This window comes from Bactrocera dorsalis, chromosome 1, assembly GCF_023373825.1.
Source record: "Bactrocera dorsalis isolate Fly_Bdor chromosome 1, ASM2337382v1, whole genome shotgun sequence".
NCBI lineage: Eukaryota > Metazoa > Arthropoda > Insecta > Diptera > Tephritidae > Bactrocera > Bactrocera dorsalis.
This window is the reverse complement of record NC_064303.1, coordinates 56144930-56159972: the sequence shown is the minus strand read 5'-3', so window position 1 is coordinate 56159972 and position 15043 is coordinate 56144930. Positions and strand designations below refer to the sequence as shown.

Below are 15043 nucleotides of genomic sequence, written 5' to 3'. Positions count from 1 at the left end.
TAGGAGATGTTTCGCCTTCTCACTTTAGCTCGCCTTCAAACGGATGTTCTGAGGCTACCCAGAGGATACTTGGTCAAAGACCGGAAGTCGCGAGCTGCTTGAGTCACATGTAAAAGAATCGTTTCTGGCCACTCCCAGGTGAATGGCAATCAGAGAACTTTCCTCACTTGCGTGAACTTCTACACATGATTCCATCCTACTGAGCTGCTTACAAAAACGACAATCGATTAATATCTATGATGATCTCTATTCAGTATATTCAAAATAGCAGACAAGAGTTTTTTTTAGTTTTGTGACTTGCTAACTATAAGGTCTCAAATTTGAGGCAATGTTTTGAGACTAACGCTAGAGACTGTTTAGTGAATAGTAACTAGTCACAAATTGAGACGTTACCTCAAAATGCCTCAAATAGAGACTAGAGACTGGTTACAGAATCCCGCTATAAATTTCACAACCATGACGGTGGGAAGGTATTTTCAGGAAAAGATGTAGAAATTGTACAAGGGATGTTGCATCTCCCACCTTTTGGGGAAATCCTATACCTCAGGAACTACTTGACTGATTTAAGCCAAATTTGAGGTTAACCAAATATTCCTATCTTATACTGTAAAAGTAGGCGAAATCAGATGACAACCACACCTAATTTCCACAAACAAATTAATATGAATTTTGCCAAATGCGAATGTATTTACCCGTCTTTGATCTTTGAAAATTGGGTGAGTGTAAAATGCTCGGTTACACTCGAAGTTAGAGTTCCTTACTCGTTATTATGTACGCTTTGTTAAATATTTTATATTCCAGTTTAATGTACGAGTATATACGCATAACACTTAACTTGTAAACGGTGAAACTAAATATTGTAATAATAGCAATTTTCTTGGATTATGAAAAATATTCAATAATCACGTTGCCAGTGTGATGTGGTTTTCTACAAGCGTAGCAACTGTGATAGGTACTTTTATAACAATTTCCATTTTTATTGTTCAAAGTGATTATCATGCAGGTGCCGGGTTTATTATTACTGGGTTCGTAACGAACCTTAATATGGCTATGAACGTTATAATTTTCGCTTGTAATAAAAATAGTAAGTAATAAATTGATATTAATTTCTGTCCCCAAAGGATAATCATTGATACTCTTCCAACAACATATGTATATAAGAAATAAATTTGCAGATATTAAAATAATCAGAATGATTGCGACGGGTTGAATTCGGGATGTCTGTCCGTCCATCCGTCTCTCCGTGCAAGTGAAAACTTTCCAAAAATTGGTCTAGCGTGATGATTGTAGATGGGTAAAGTCGGACTATTGTTATTTATTATAAAGTTATAAACCACAAACCAAGCTAAAAGCTTGAATTCGGTATTATAACAAATTATAATAAGAAGAGCAATATATATAAATATATATGTACTTGTATATCTCACCGAAAACTGAAACTTTAATATAAAGTCTTACCTCGATTAATCGAACAGCTTGCAGTCCAAATAAGTAAAGAGAGCTAAGTTCGAATATAGCAAAACATTTTATACTCTTGCAACCCAGGAAATTCCTTCAAGTTCGGGCAAAAAATATCAAAATTATACTAGGGAAATTATGTTTAAATCAAGTTACAGATAAATTTCATTATAATTATGCACTAAACTACAAAAATGTTAAGAAAATATGTCCGTTTAATTTCATTTAAATATCACATTTTAACCAACCTGAATGAATGAGAGTCAAGTAGAAACACAAAAACATTGTTCAGATATACTTGAGAACATATAATATTTCGACCTATTTATGAATATATCTCACATACTGAACGACAGATCCGAAAACAAAGTGTAAGAATAACGAAAATCATTATAAGAACATAGTATATGGGTATTGGGGTTAGAAATAAACTCAATTTTATCTATTTTTGTCAATACCACATATAATTAATATGCCACAGACTAATAAAATACTCCTACGTTCGAAGATACTGATATTAATTTTATTGTAGCTAGATCATTGTGTTTTGTGAGAAGTATTCGTGGTTGTAGGCCGAATTCGTCCGTTTTCACCGTTACATGGATATGTGGAGTGAAGTGTAGTTGAAGTGCGGAACTTTAATTCGCTAAACCTAACTTACTCCCAACTCAGGTATTTCCCACGGAACCATCGGATTATATATTACTTTATGGGATAGAAAAATACATTAAATTCTTTTCTATTATAGGGACTGGCTGGGATTAGTCTGTAGGTTCTGGATGAGGTTTGCTACCGCTGCTATTACATTGTAAAGCTTTTAGTTCTCTCCTTTTTTCCGCTTTGTAGATGTCTCAGATAGCTGGTATGGTCCCGCAAATTTCCCCCCTTGGATGTCAATAACCGCCATGATGGGTAATACTTCAGCAGAATCGCTTCATATCGTTCGGAAATCACTTATTACTCGTAGTGTAGAAAGCCTAGGTATTGCCTTTATTGGTCTTACATATGATTTTCTGTCCAGCGAATGTATTCTTATTAGTGCTACATACAATATCATGGAAATCATTTCGTTTGCTATTAAGAATCGCCGACTGGAACGCACGCAGATTCTATTGGTTATCGTTATCGACGCTGTATTATATATTTAGTTTGCTTTACCGAAGTGTACGCCAGATAATCCTTAAATTTTAACTTGCGGTCCAATATACTCCAAAATACTTGAGCTGGGATGTGAAGTAATCTCGTACCCCCTTATGGTGAGTGATACCTTTTCGTCCACTTTCCTTATGCTTGTGCGGAAGTCTTCCGTTTTCTGCTTAACCAAGTCTAAACTTATGGTTGAAAACCATTGGCGAAGACCATTTATGCATTTGAGCCAGAGGTCATCTAGAGGTGGAACCAAACCCTGTTTCTTCCGCAGGTCGTGGACACTTATTCAATTATGCACGCGTTGAATATTTTTTTAAAGACTGAGTTTTATAGTTACGACTTCTTTTTGGGCTCTGTTGGGTAAGCCATTTATTCCAGGCGCCTTGTTGTTATTAATTTTTTTAGCTATGGTCAATATTTCATCTTCACTGACCAACAACGGTGTTTCAACATCTTTTTTCGTGACTTACTTTAGGAGATAGGGTGATGTGTCGAAAATAATAAACCGACTACTCTTCTCATAACATATATGTCATTAGACTGTTATTATTAAACTTTGGCATGTAAATTTTGTACATAGTTTTCAGGGGTCTATGTTCGCTTCTTCACAGAACATTTTGAAACTTTTTCTTTGGCTACGGTTAATAGCGAATTTAAATCTTTTGGGTTATAGAATATTACCATTAAATCCTTTAGAAATTACCGGCTTATGTCTTAATTTAGAGCTTAGTTATGGCACCTGATAGATTTTCTTTTAAATAAAGAAGGGCTAAGTTCTATTATACCTAAAATTTTATACTCTTGCAATTTGAAAGCATCATAGCCAGGAAAATACTTTAAGGTGCATAGGCATACCTTTATACAAGGTGCGTTCCAAAGTAAACAGGACTTTTAAAAAGAAGAGAACAAATGGTTTTTTTGGCAAAATCAATTTATTTAATTCAAAATAATCTCCTTTTGGCCGGTATGGCCGTCTGTATGGCGGTGCAAGCCTTTTGAATGGCCTCTACGTCTGCATAATGCTTTCCTTTCATGGGCAAATGCCTTTTTCCGAAAGAGAAGAAGTCGCACGGTGCCATATTAGGTGAATACGGGCGGTCTTTAATGATTAAAATGTGATTTTTGGTCAAATAATCGTCTTTCGAATGCAATTTTCGGTCGTCAGTCAATTTGTGTGGAACAAACCGTGCACAAAATTCGGTCAAAATGCGATAAATCGATGTTTTGGAGATGTTCTATCCATTCCCATGAATTTCAATGATGATTTCGGCTGATTTTTGATGAATTCACGCACAGCTGCGCTGAAATTTCCGGTGATCACAGATTTTAATTGGCCCACATTTTATCGTCATTTATGTCCTCACGACCACTTTGGAAACGTTGAAACCACTCGTGCACTCTGCTACGGGATAGGCAATCATCGTCATAAACTTGTTTCATCAATTGAAACGTTTAGGTAAAAGTTTTACCAATTTTAAAACAAAATTTAATGTTATCTTTTTTCTCATTTTTGCACCGATAACACAAACATATTCTCCTTCTTAATTGGCGTAGACACCGCTTACGCGATTATAGCCGAGTTAACAACCGCACGCCAGTCGTTTCTTCTTTTCGCAACGTGGCGCCAATTGGATATTCCAAGCGAAGCCAAGTTCTTCTCCACTTGGTCCTTCCAACGGAGTGGAGGCCTTCCTCTTCCTCTGCTTTCCGCGGCGGGTACTGCGTCGAATACTTTCAGAGCTGGAGTGTTTTCGTCCATCCGGACAACATGACCTAGCCAGTGTAGACGCTGTCTTTTAATTCGCTGAACTATATCAATGTCGTCGTATATCTCGTGCAGCTCATCGTTCCATCGAATGCGATATTCGCCGTGGCCAACGCGCAAAGGACCATAAATCTTTCGCAGTATTTTTCTGTAGAAAACTCGCAACGTCGACTCATCCGTTGTTGATATCGTCCAAGCCTCTGCACCATATAGCAGGACGGGAATTATGAGTGACTTATAGAGTTTGGTTTTTTTTTGTCGAGAGAGGACTTTGCTTCTCAATTGCTTACTTAGTCCGAAGTAGCACCTGTTGGCAAGAGTTAGTTAGACGAAATTATCTACAACTTCATAGTTATGACTGTCAACAGTGACGTGAGTGCCAAGTCGCGAGTGCGACGACTGTTTGTTTGATGGCAGGAGATATTTCGTCTTGCCCTCGTTCACTGCCAGACCCATTTGTTTTCCTTCCTTGTCCAGTCTGGAGAAAGCAGAACGAACGGCGCTGGTGTTGAGGCCGATGATATCAATATCATCGGCATACGCCAGCAGTTGTACACTCTTATAGAAGATGGTACCTTCTCTGTTGAGTTCTGCAGCTTGAACTATTTTCTCCAGAAGCAGGTGGCACGATAGGGAATCGCCTTGTCTGAAACCTCGTCTGGTATCGAACGTCTCGGAGAGGTCCTTCCCGATTCTGACGGAGCTTTTGGTATTGCTCAACGTCAACTTACACAGCCGTATTAGTTTTGCGGGGATACCAAATTCAGACATCGCAGCATAAAAGCAGCTCCTTTTCGTGCTGTCGAAAGCAGTTTTGAAATCGACGAAGAGGTTGTGTGTGTCGATTCTCCTTTCACGGGTCTTTTCCAAGATTTGGCGCATGGTGAATATCTGGTTGGTTGTTGATTTACCAGGTCTAAAGCCACACTGATAAGGTTCAATCAGTTTGTTGACGGTGGGCTTTAATCTTTCACACAATACGCGCGATAGAACCTTATATGCGATGTTGAGGAGGCTTATCGCAGGGTAGTTGGCGCAGATTGTGGGGTCTCCTTTTTTATGGATTGGGCATAGCACACTTAAATTCCAATCGTTGGGCATGCTTTCGTCCGACCATATTTTGCAAAGAAGCTGATGCATGCTCCTTATCAGTTCTTTGCCGCCGTATTTGAATTGCTCGGCCGGCAATCCATCGGCTCCTGCCGCTTTGGGTTTTTCAGGCGGGCAATTGCTATTCGAACATCTTCATGGTCGGGCAATGAAACGTCTGCTCCATCGTCATCGATTGAGGTATCCGGTTCGCCTTCTCCTTGTTTTGTGCGTTCACTGCCATTCAGCAGGCTGGAGAAGTGTTCCCTCCATAATTTAAGTATGCTCTGGGCATCGGTGGCTATATCACCTTGGGGGGTTCTACAAGAGTATGCTCCGGTCTTAAAACCTTGTGTAAGTCGCCGCATCTTTTCGTAGAATTTTCGAGCATTACCCCTGTCGGCCAGCTTATCAAGCTCTTCGTACTCACGCATTTCGGCCTCTTTCTTTTTCTGTCTACAAATGCGTCTCGCTTCCCTCTTCAACTCTCGGTATCTATCCCATCCCGCACGTGTTGTGGTCGATCGTAACGTTGCGAGGTAGGCAGCCTGGTTTCTCTCCGCTGCGACACGGCAGTCCTCGTCGTACCAACTGTTCTTTTGCTCTTTCCGAAAACCAATGGTTTCGGTTGCAGCTGTACGTAAGGAGTTTGAAATTCCGTTCCACAGTTCCCTTATACCGAGTTGTTGACGAGCGCTCTCAGAGAGCAGGAGTGCCAACCGAGTAAAGAATCGTTCGGCTGTCTGTTGTGATTGCAGCTTCTCGACGTTGAACCTTTCTTGTGTTTGTTGGCGTGCGTAATTGCTGCACAGAGGCGGGTGCGAATCTTATCTGCAACAAGATAGTGGTCCGAGTCGATGTTAGGACCTCGGAGCGCACGCACGTCTAAAACACTGTAGACGTGTCTTCTGTCTATCACAACATGATCGATCTTGTTGGTGGTTTTTCGATCCGGAGACTGCCAGGTAGCTTGATGAATCTTCTTATGCTGGAATCAAGTACTACAGATAACCATATTTCGGGCCCGGCGAAGTCGATCAGCCTCAACACATTTGGGGATGTTTCCTCGTGGAGGCTGAATTTACCGACCGTAGTGCCAAAGATACCTTCTTTGCCCACCCTGGCGTTGAAGTCGCCAAACACTATTTTGACATCGTGGCGGGGGCGCTCCAAGCACTCGTGAAAGGCATCTTTGGTCACATCGTCCTTCTCTTTCGGCGGGGCGTGGGCGCAAATCAGCGATATGTTGAAGAACCTCGCTTTGATGCGGATTTTGGCTAGATGTTCATTCACGGACGACGGAGTCTCTCTCCCACCACGAATCCCACACCAAACTTGCACTCCGTTATATGGCCACTGTAGTAAATGTCACAGGGACCTACTCGTCTCTGTCCTTGTCCCGTCCATCGCATTTCTTGGACGGCGGTGATGTCAGCCTTTATTTTCACGAGGACATCAACCAGCTGGGCAGCGGGACCGGACATTCCAGGTGCATGCCCTCAAGTCATAGTCCTTTATTCGTTTGCCATGGTCGTCATCAAAAGGGGGGTCTCTCATCCGAGGCTGTTGGTGGTTTTTCATTGGGTGTGTTTTTTTATGTGGCGGGTCCCAAGCCCAGCGCACAACCTTATGCAGGGGATGTTTTGCCTTCTCACTTTAGCTCGCCTTCGAACGGATGTTGGTGAAGCTTAGCAAAGCTGTAATATGGTTTCAGTGACGTAAAAATTCCGAAAATTTCCTACTAGTTAAACATCCGCCCTAGTCAGCTATCTTTCGATTCGGAACACCAAACTAAGAAATAGATGATTTCATAGCCCGTATGCAACTAACCCTGTGTAATATTAGGGTAAGAAACAAGTAAACAAATTTTGTTTAGGCATCCATCTGAACTATAACATATTCTTAAAGTAATCATTCACCTTTGAAATTGGATGCAACTCAGTTTGCCCGATGAATCCTTTACAGTTTTGCACATTCATCAATCACCGACCAACTTTCGAAATTAATTATTATATTTGGCGAACCAATAATATTGATGAGTTTGCTAAATGAATTATCCAACGTTGATTGCATCCGGATTCTTATTTAATATTGTTAACTGTAGGTTCCTTAAAACTAGTGAGCAGTATCTGGGGTGTGAGGTACAGACCAGCGTGTTAAGGCCTACTTCGCGAAAAGTTATTGCTTTAAGATCCTTGCCACTGCCGCAAACAGTTACTGACCTAAGACAATATATTAGATTAACGTCTAATTTTCGAAAATTCATGCCTCGTTCCTCACAAGCCATTACAAGCGTTACAGGCGAACAACCGTTATGAGCCTGGGTTTGTAATAATCGATCTACAGCGTCGGATAGAATTGCACACAGATTCAACTTATAGATATAAGAGCATTATTAATTATTAATGCATCGAATTAATGGTGGAGTATTTTTATATAACTATTTTCCTGCGGAATCTAAATATTTCTTATTAATAGGTAACGTTGGCATTCGCAGAATCTGTTGAGCATTTTAAAAATTGATTACTTAGTTGTGAGTTTGTAATACATATGGATTGTAATTATCTTAAAGCATTGCGAACAGAGATTGTCTTAGCACCAAAAGTGCATCATGGTAAGCATAACTTCAATCGTTTGGTAATAAAATTGACTACAGTTTATGGCACTACACGTACGCATAGTACATGTATATTTTTGTAAACTCCCTGATAAGAGTTAAACTTGGCAGAAATATCAAGTGACTGGCTAGTTGCTGAACGCTCTCAGGATTCGGAAAATACTGATATCATAAACAAACTTATGTGAAATGAATTTACAGACCATGTTGCTTATACTTATGAATTACGAAATGATGTATTTTCCTGCCAATTACAATATCGTTTGTGATATGCAATATTTCCTAAACATTTTTACTAATAAAGGGTGATTTTTTAAGAGCTTGATAACTTTTTTTTAAAAAAAACGCATAAAATTTGCAAAATCTCATCGGTTCTTTATTTGAAACGTTAGATTGGTTCATGACATTTACTTTTTGAAGATAATTTCATTTAAATGTTGACCGCGGCTGCGTCTTAGGTGGTCCATTCGGAAAGTCCAATTTTGGGCAACTTTTTCGAGCATTTCGGCCGGAATAGCCCGAATTTCTTCGGAAATGTTGTCTTCCAAAGCTGGAATAGTTGCTGGCTTATTTCTGTAGACTTTAGACTTGACGCAGCCCCACAAAAAATAGTCTAAAGGCGTTAAATCGCATGATCTTGGTGGCCAACTTACGGGTCCATTTCTTGAGATGAATTGTTGTCCGAAGTTTTCCCTCAAAATGGCCATAGAATCGCGAGCTGTGTGGCATGTAGCGCCATCTTGTTGAAACCACATGTCAACCAAGTTCAGTTCTTCCATTTTTGGCAACAAAAAGTTTGTTAGCATCGAACGATAGCGATCGCCATTCACCGTAACGTTGCGTCCAACAGCATCTTTGAAAAAATACGGTCCAATGATTCCACCAGCGTACAAACCACACCAAACAGTGCATTTTTCGGGATGCATGGGCAGTTCTTGAACGGCTTCTGGTTGCTCTTCACCCCAAATGCGGCAATTTTGCTTATTTACGTAGCCATTCAACCAGAAATGAGCCTCATCGCTGAACAAAATTTGTCGATAAACACATTTCGAACCGAACACTGATTTTGGTAATAAAATTCAATGATTTGCAAGCGTTGCTCGTTAGTAAGTCTATTCATGATGAAATGTCAAAGCATACTGAGCATCTTTCTCTTTGACACCATGTCTGAAATCCCACGTGATCTGTCAAATACTAATGCATGAAAATCCTAACCTCAAAAAAATCACCCGTTATTACATGTACATAACTTCTGTAGCTTATTCCGTCGTACTTGTATGACAATATTATTATTCTGTTTGATGTAAAAATTTTTGGCAGTGCTGTTTCAAATTAGCGGCTGTTAATTCTCAGATCCATACCGCTTGGCTCTACAATCCATTTTTTTGCCCTGGTCTCTCATACAATGGGCACGCAATTTTTGCTCGATTGCAATCACACGCCAACACTCAGCTTTTTGCAAACTGTAAATGCTTTTAATTTCATTTGAAACTTTTAGTTGGTATATTTCCGGAAAACACCACTTCGTGATTAATAACGTCAACATGACATTTGCGTACATGGGTGGCTGTTAACCAGATTCCAATACGTAGTTGCCGATGTCGGCTTAATATCCTAATGCTGCAAAGTAATTTGTTCTTAATTGATGCCGGCATAAAAACCTTCTACGAAATGCTGTAATTGCAGGTGTTGGCACTGTTTCCACTGATCACTGATGAAACATAGATTTTTACTTAAAACATGAAGATTAATATATTATATTAAATACCAGCGTACCGAGCCCGCTTTGTCGTGCTAGATTTTGCTTTATTTTACAATAAAATTACAACATTAAATATTTAATTTATTTCTTAATCATATTAAATTATTCAATATCTTCATAGTATTCATTTTCTTCTGTTCTCTTTTCGAGCGGGTGAAGATTATTACCTACACCAGTGGTCGGCAAAAGTTAAACTGTGACTGTGTTGGTGAGCACAAGCGAACTGTTCCGCATGAGCATCCCAGTCGGAAATTGCGTGAATTGAAAAAAAAGTTATCACTTATTGCGCTTCAATGAGAACATAAAAAAAGGTATTGCATATACAGTGTACATACGTGCATAGATACGAACTAAAATAAAACATTCAAAAATTCATTTGGATTTATGTATGTTATGTAACATACATAGTTACATACATAAAAATATAATTAAAATTATAAAAATAATTTGCATTTGCCTGCTTCAAATTCCGAAAATATATGTACACGTTATGATATTTCTGTGATAAAATTATCAATAATCATATTTTTAGGGGAGTTTCTTATTAAAAGAATGTATTTAAAATGCGCTGAGGTTAGTTTGTTGCGTTGCTTTGAGCAAACGAACTTTAAGTCGGAAAAAATTTGCTCGCAAAAATATGTCGAAGGAAAAAGTGATAAACACAAATAAGAAATTCTTTTTACATGAGGATAAAATGATTCATCCAAATGTTTCCAGAACTCCAAAATATTCGATTTATTTGAAACACACATTTCGCTTCGCAATATTATTAACTCAGATTGGATTTCTAATTTGTATTTGCTAACATCGCAATTAAAGGGATCTTCAAAAATATTGATTAGTGGTTGAAAACAAGCAAAATCCTTAAATCTATCTTCAAAGTTATTAAACAGTGTTTCCAATATTGCAATATGATCATGTGATTTATTAACTTGTTTAAGTTTTGCCTAAACAAAAACAGTTTTCGGAAAATGGGAATAATCATGCGACTGAACTTCATTTAACAGTAAAAATAATTTTGTTTTGAATTCATGCAGATTTTTTACCGCATCTTGCATTCTTCTTTCCCTTCCTTGAAGCTGTAAATTCAGTTCGTTTAAAATTAAGGTGAAGTTCATGGTATTTTAACAAATTATTAAATTCATTTCGTCGGATCATAAGCCGGTAGGCATAAAAGTTTATGCAATACACTTTTTTTGTTGACTCATTATTTAAATTTACTTGCATTACATTAAAATGATAATCATCTTCGCCACGTGGAAAAAGAACTGGATACTGTAATGCATCATATGATCGATGCGCTTCCGCAATGCGTCGAAGGTTTTCATTTCGGAGATGGATGATATCGCGTCGCTCGAATTCTGTTTCGAACATTACCACTGCAACGTCGTCTTTTACCGGTCTGCTCTTATCACAACCTTATAATCATCTGTCGGCATTTGGTCTAGAGCTGTTCTGAATGATAGTATGATGCTGTTGTGTTCATGAAACATAGTTTGAAGTCTAAGATGACTTCTCGTCTTACTTCAATACTGATTGCCCAACGCCGTTTCAGCTTCTGCAGCTTCATTACCGGTGAAATAAATTTGTAAAAACTTGGAATTTTCATCTTGAACTGGGAGCAAATATATACTCGTAAACTCCATTGTACTTAAATATGTTTCATATCTATACTAATATTATAAAGAGGAAAGATTTGTACCTATTTTTGCATGTTTGTAATGAATAGGCTCAAAAAGTACTGGGCCGATTTATTTCACCAATAGAATGCTACATTCTTCCAATTTGACATATGCTACATTTGATTTTGAAAAAAATTAGGGATCCTTGGTAAAATTTGAACAATGTAACCGAAGGAGTAGAAAAATGAGTCTTAAAATGTATTTCGTCGAATGCGCTGCCGAAACTATTAGTGATATTAGCGATAGAACAAAATAATGTACAACAATATTGAAGAACATCCTAATGTCTACAAAAAACTCCGCGGTAGCATATGTTCAACTATTGTAGTTATGTCACCACAACAACTTTTTTCATTTTAAACATTAATGAAAATGCTAACCAAATTCAAACCATGCTATTTATGTGTTTATATTAATTCTTATCCAAATAAATTATTTTATGGTCAAGACCTTTTAACTACCTATAAAATAGTTTTTAAATTGGACTTTCCAATAAAAAGATATTACGAATTAAAAAATTTAAAAAGTAAACAAAACCGCCATAGCGCCGTGGGCGTTGTTTGCGATGCATTCTGAAAAGCGCCCCGGGCGAGAGAATGTAAAGTATAGAGAAGGTGCAAATTGAATTCTGTATGATGTTCGATTTGGCGGCTAACAGAGCCGATAGAATCAAAGTAAGGAATTCGACGTTGTCACTGCTATTTAGCAGCATTGAGCATGTGCAGTGGCAAAAATATATGTAAAACGACTGAATTCATTATTTATTACTGTTATTTTAATTTTTTGATTATTATTATTTTTATTTTTTAATTTTTCATAATTAGTACTTTTATTTAATTTTTTTTTTATTTTTTTCGTAATTATTACTTTTACTTATAATATTATTATTATTATTTAACATATTTATTTAATAATTTAATATTTACTTATATGTAAAACGACTGAGTTCATTATTTATTACTGTTATTTTAATTTTTTGATTATTATTATTTTTATTTTTCAATTTTTCAAACGTGCCGGCCACTTAAACCATCAAAGAACTTGAACATAAATAGACTTACATGCAAATATAACTGTGGGATTTTTTTTAATACAAATAAAAATATTTGTGAAAAAAATTGTTTTATATCCAACTTTCCAAAAATAAATAATTTTCTACCCCGAGCGATGCCGGGACGGGGCTAGTTGACATATATATCCACAACGCATGTGTCAATACAAATTTGGGTTATAAAACAAGAGAATATCATCATAGTAAAAAAAACTGTATTTGACAGTTTAAAAAAAAGTGCTCCGAACTTCACCAACTTTACAGGATTATTCGTCAGGTCAATCTAAAGATCTCCTGTAAGTTTCATTGAAATTGGTCCAGCTTGATCCGAGCCTACCCGGAACATACATAGGCTGCTATATATATTTCTGGACTAGGCAACACTAAGTGTTGCCAGGTGCAATCTGACATTTCCATTGGAAAGTTTGACATTTTTTAGCATAACATCACTCAGAACGTTTTGTCATTTATTCGTGAATTGTTTTATTTACAGGGAATTAAAAAATCCATCTCGGCCAAAAAATGGAATTAACATTTTCGGGCGATCATTTTTCATAATTTTCGACGTTGATTATCACGACAAGAGTGAATCGATGAACTAAAATCTTTTTATGGCTATGAAGCACCATCCTATAGCACTGCGAAAAACTCGCTCGCTCAAAGACGAATTCCGTGAAGGTCGTCCAAAAACAGCCGTTGTGCCAGAAAACATCGATGCCGTACGTGAACTGATAATGCAAGACCTGCATACATTCGATATTGCATGAACACCTGGCCGTAAAAAAGGTTTGTTCTCGTTGAATCCCGGCCAATTTGATAATCGCTCAAAAAAAGGCTCGTGTGGATTGGTGTAAAGAACTGACAAAATACGATCGCGGTGCTTCAAAAGACGTTTATAAGATCGTCACAGGTGACAAATCATGGATCTATGAGTATGAGCCCGAAACAAAACAGCAATCGACCGTGTGGGTCTTCCAAGACGAGCCAAATCCAGCGAAAACAAAAACAAAAAACAACATTTTCGTTGATAAATATTCCTATTTTCATTATTAGGCCAGAAATATACATATATAGCAGCCGTCGTATATGTATAGCATGTCTATACTTTCTTTTTTATATATGTACTCTATATATATGTAAATAGATAGATATAGTTTAATATCATGCTGGAAGAATTTCGAATCGATCTTCTAATATCCTATTAAATTAAAATAACACATTATAAATCATAAACGATGATGATTTTAGAGTCTTTCGAGAACTTCTTCTGCAGTGTTGTTTCGTTGTTTTTTCACTTACTCAAAAAGAAGTTGGAATATTTGGAGGATAAACCGCGGAGAATGTATCAGTCGAACATATCACAGATGGATCTGAATGCATCAACTGTTTAGAGTTCTCAAACAATAATTGACTGTAATGCGGACAAAGTGTGCGAAAAAGTTAAGAATGTTGTAAAAATGGATAGCAAACTGTGCGGTGTTTGGTTTCTGCCATCTAAAAATATTAAAACTTGTTTTTGTTAAGATACTTGCACATATTTTAATTAGCAGTATAAAACCAAGAAATGCGATGGACGGGACAAGGACAGAGACGAATAGGTCCTTGTGACATTTACAGTGGCTATATAAAGGAGTGCAAGTTTGGTGTGGGATCCGTGGTGGGAGAGAGACTCCGTCGCCGAGTACTATCATTCACTGCGGTGAATGAACATCTAGCCACAATCCGCATCAAAGCGAGGTTCTTCAACATATCGCTGATTTGCTCACACGCCCCGCCGAAAGAGAAGGACGATGTGACCAAAGATGCTTTTTACGATTGCTTGGAACGCCCCCGCCACGATGTCAAAATAGTGTTTGGCGACTTCAACGCCAGGGTGGGCAAAGAAGGTATCTTTGGCACTACGGTCGGTAAATTCAGCCTACACGAGGAAACATCCCCAAATGGGTTGAGGCTGATCGACTTCGCTGGGGCGCGAAATATGGTTATCTGTAGTACTAGATTCCAGCATAAGAAGGCTGTCTCCGGATCGAAAAACCACCAACCAGATCGATCATGTTGTGATAGACGGAAGACACGTTTCCAGTGTTTTAGATGTGCGTGCGCTCCGAGGTCCTAACATCGACTCGGACCACTATATTGTTGCAGCCAAAATTCGCACCCTCCTCTGTGCAGCAAAAAACGCACGCCAACAAACACAAGGAAGGTTCGACGTCGAGAAGCTGCAATCACAACAGACAGCCGAACGATTTTCTACTCGGCTTGCACTCCTGCTCTCTGAGAGCACTCGTCAACAACTCGGTATAAGGGAACTGTGGGACGGCATTTCAAACTCCTTACGTACAGCTGCAACCGAAACCATTGGTTTTCGGAAAGTGCAAAAGAACAGCTGGTACGACGAGGAGTGCCGTTTCGCAGTGGAGAGAAAACAGGCTGCCTACCTCGCAACGTTACGATCGACCACAAGACGTGC

General features: G+C 38.2%; 1 protein-coding gene across 3 annotated transcripts in view; it reads left to right on the top strand.

Annotated features, from left to right (window-relative positions):
- The first annotated feature begins 858 nt into the window (after positions 1–858).
- Positions 859–15043, top strand: part of LOC125780337 (ionotropic receptor 75a) — a 1012909-nt gene continuing 998724 nt past the window's right edge. For all 3 annotated transcript variants that reach the window (XM_049462532.1, XM_049462536.1, XM_049462537.1), the window contains exon 1: positions 859–1084. In XM_049462532.1, the coding sequence (XP_049318489.1) occupies positions 919–1084 (166 nt within the window). In that variant the 5' untranslated portion in view covers positions 859–918. The remainder of the gene's footprint in view (positions 1085–15043) is intronic.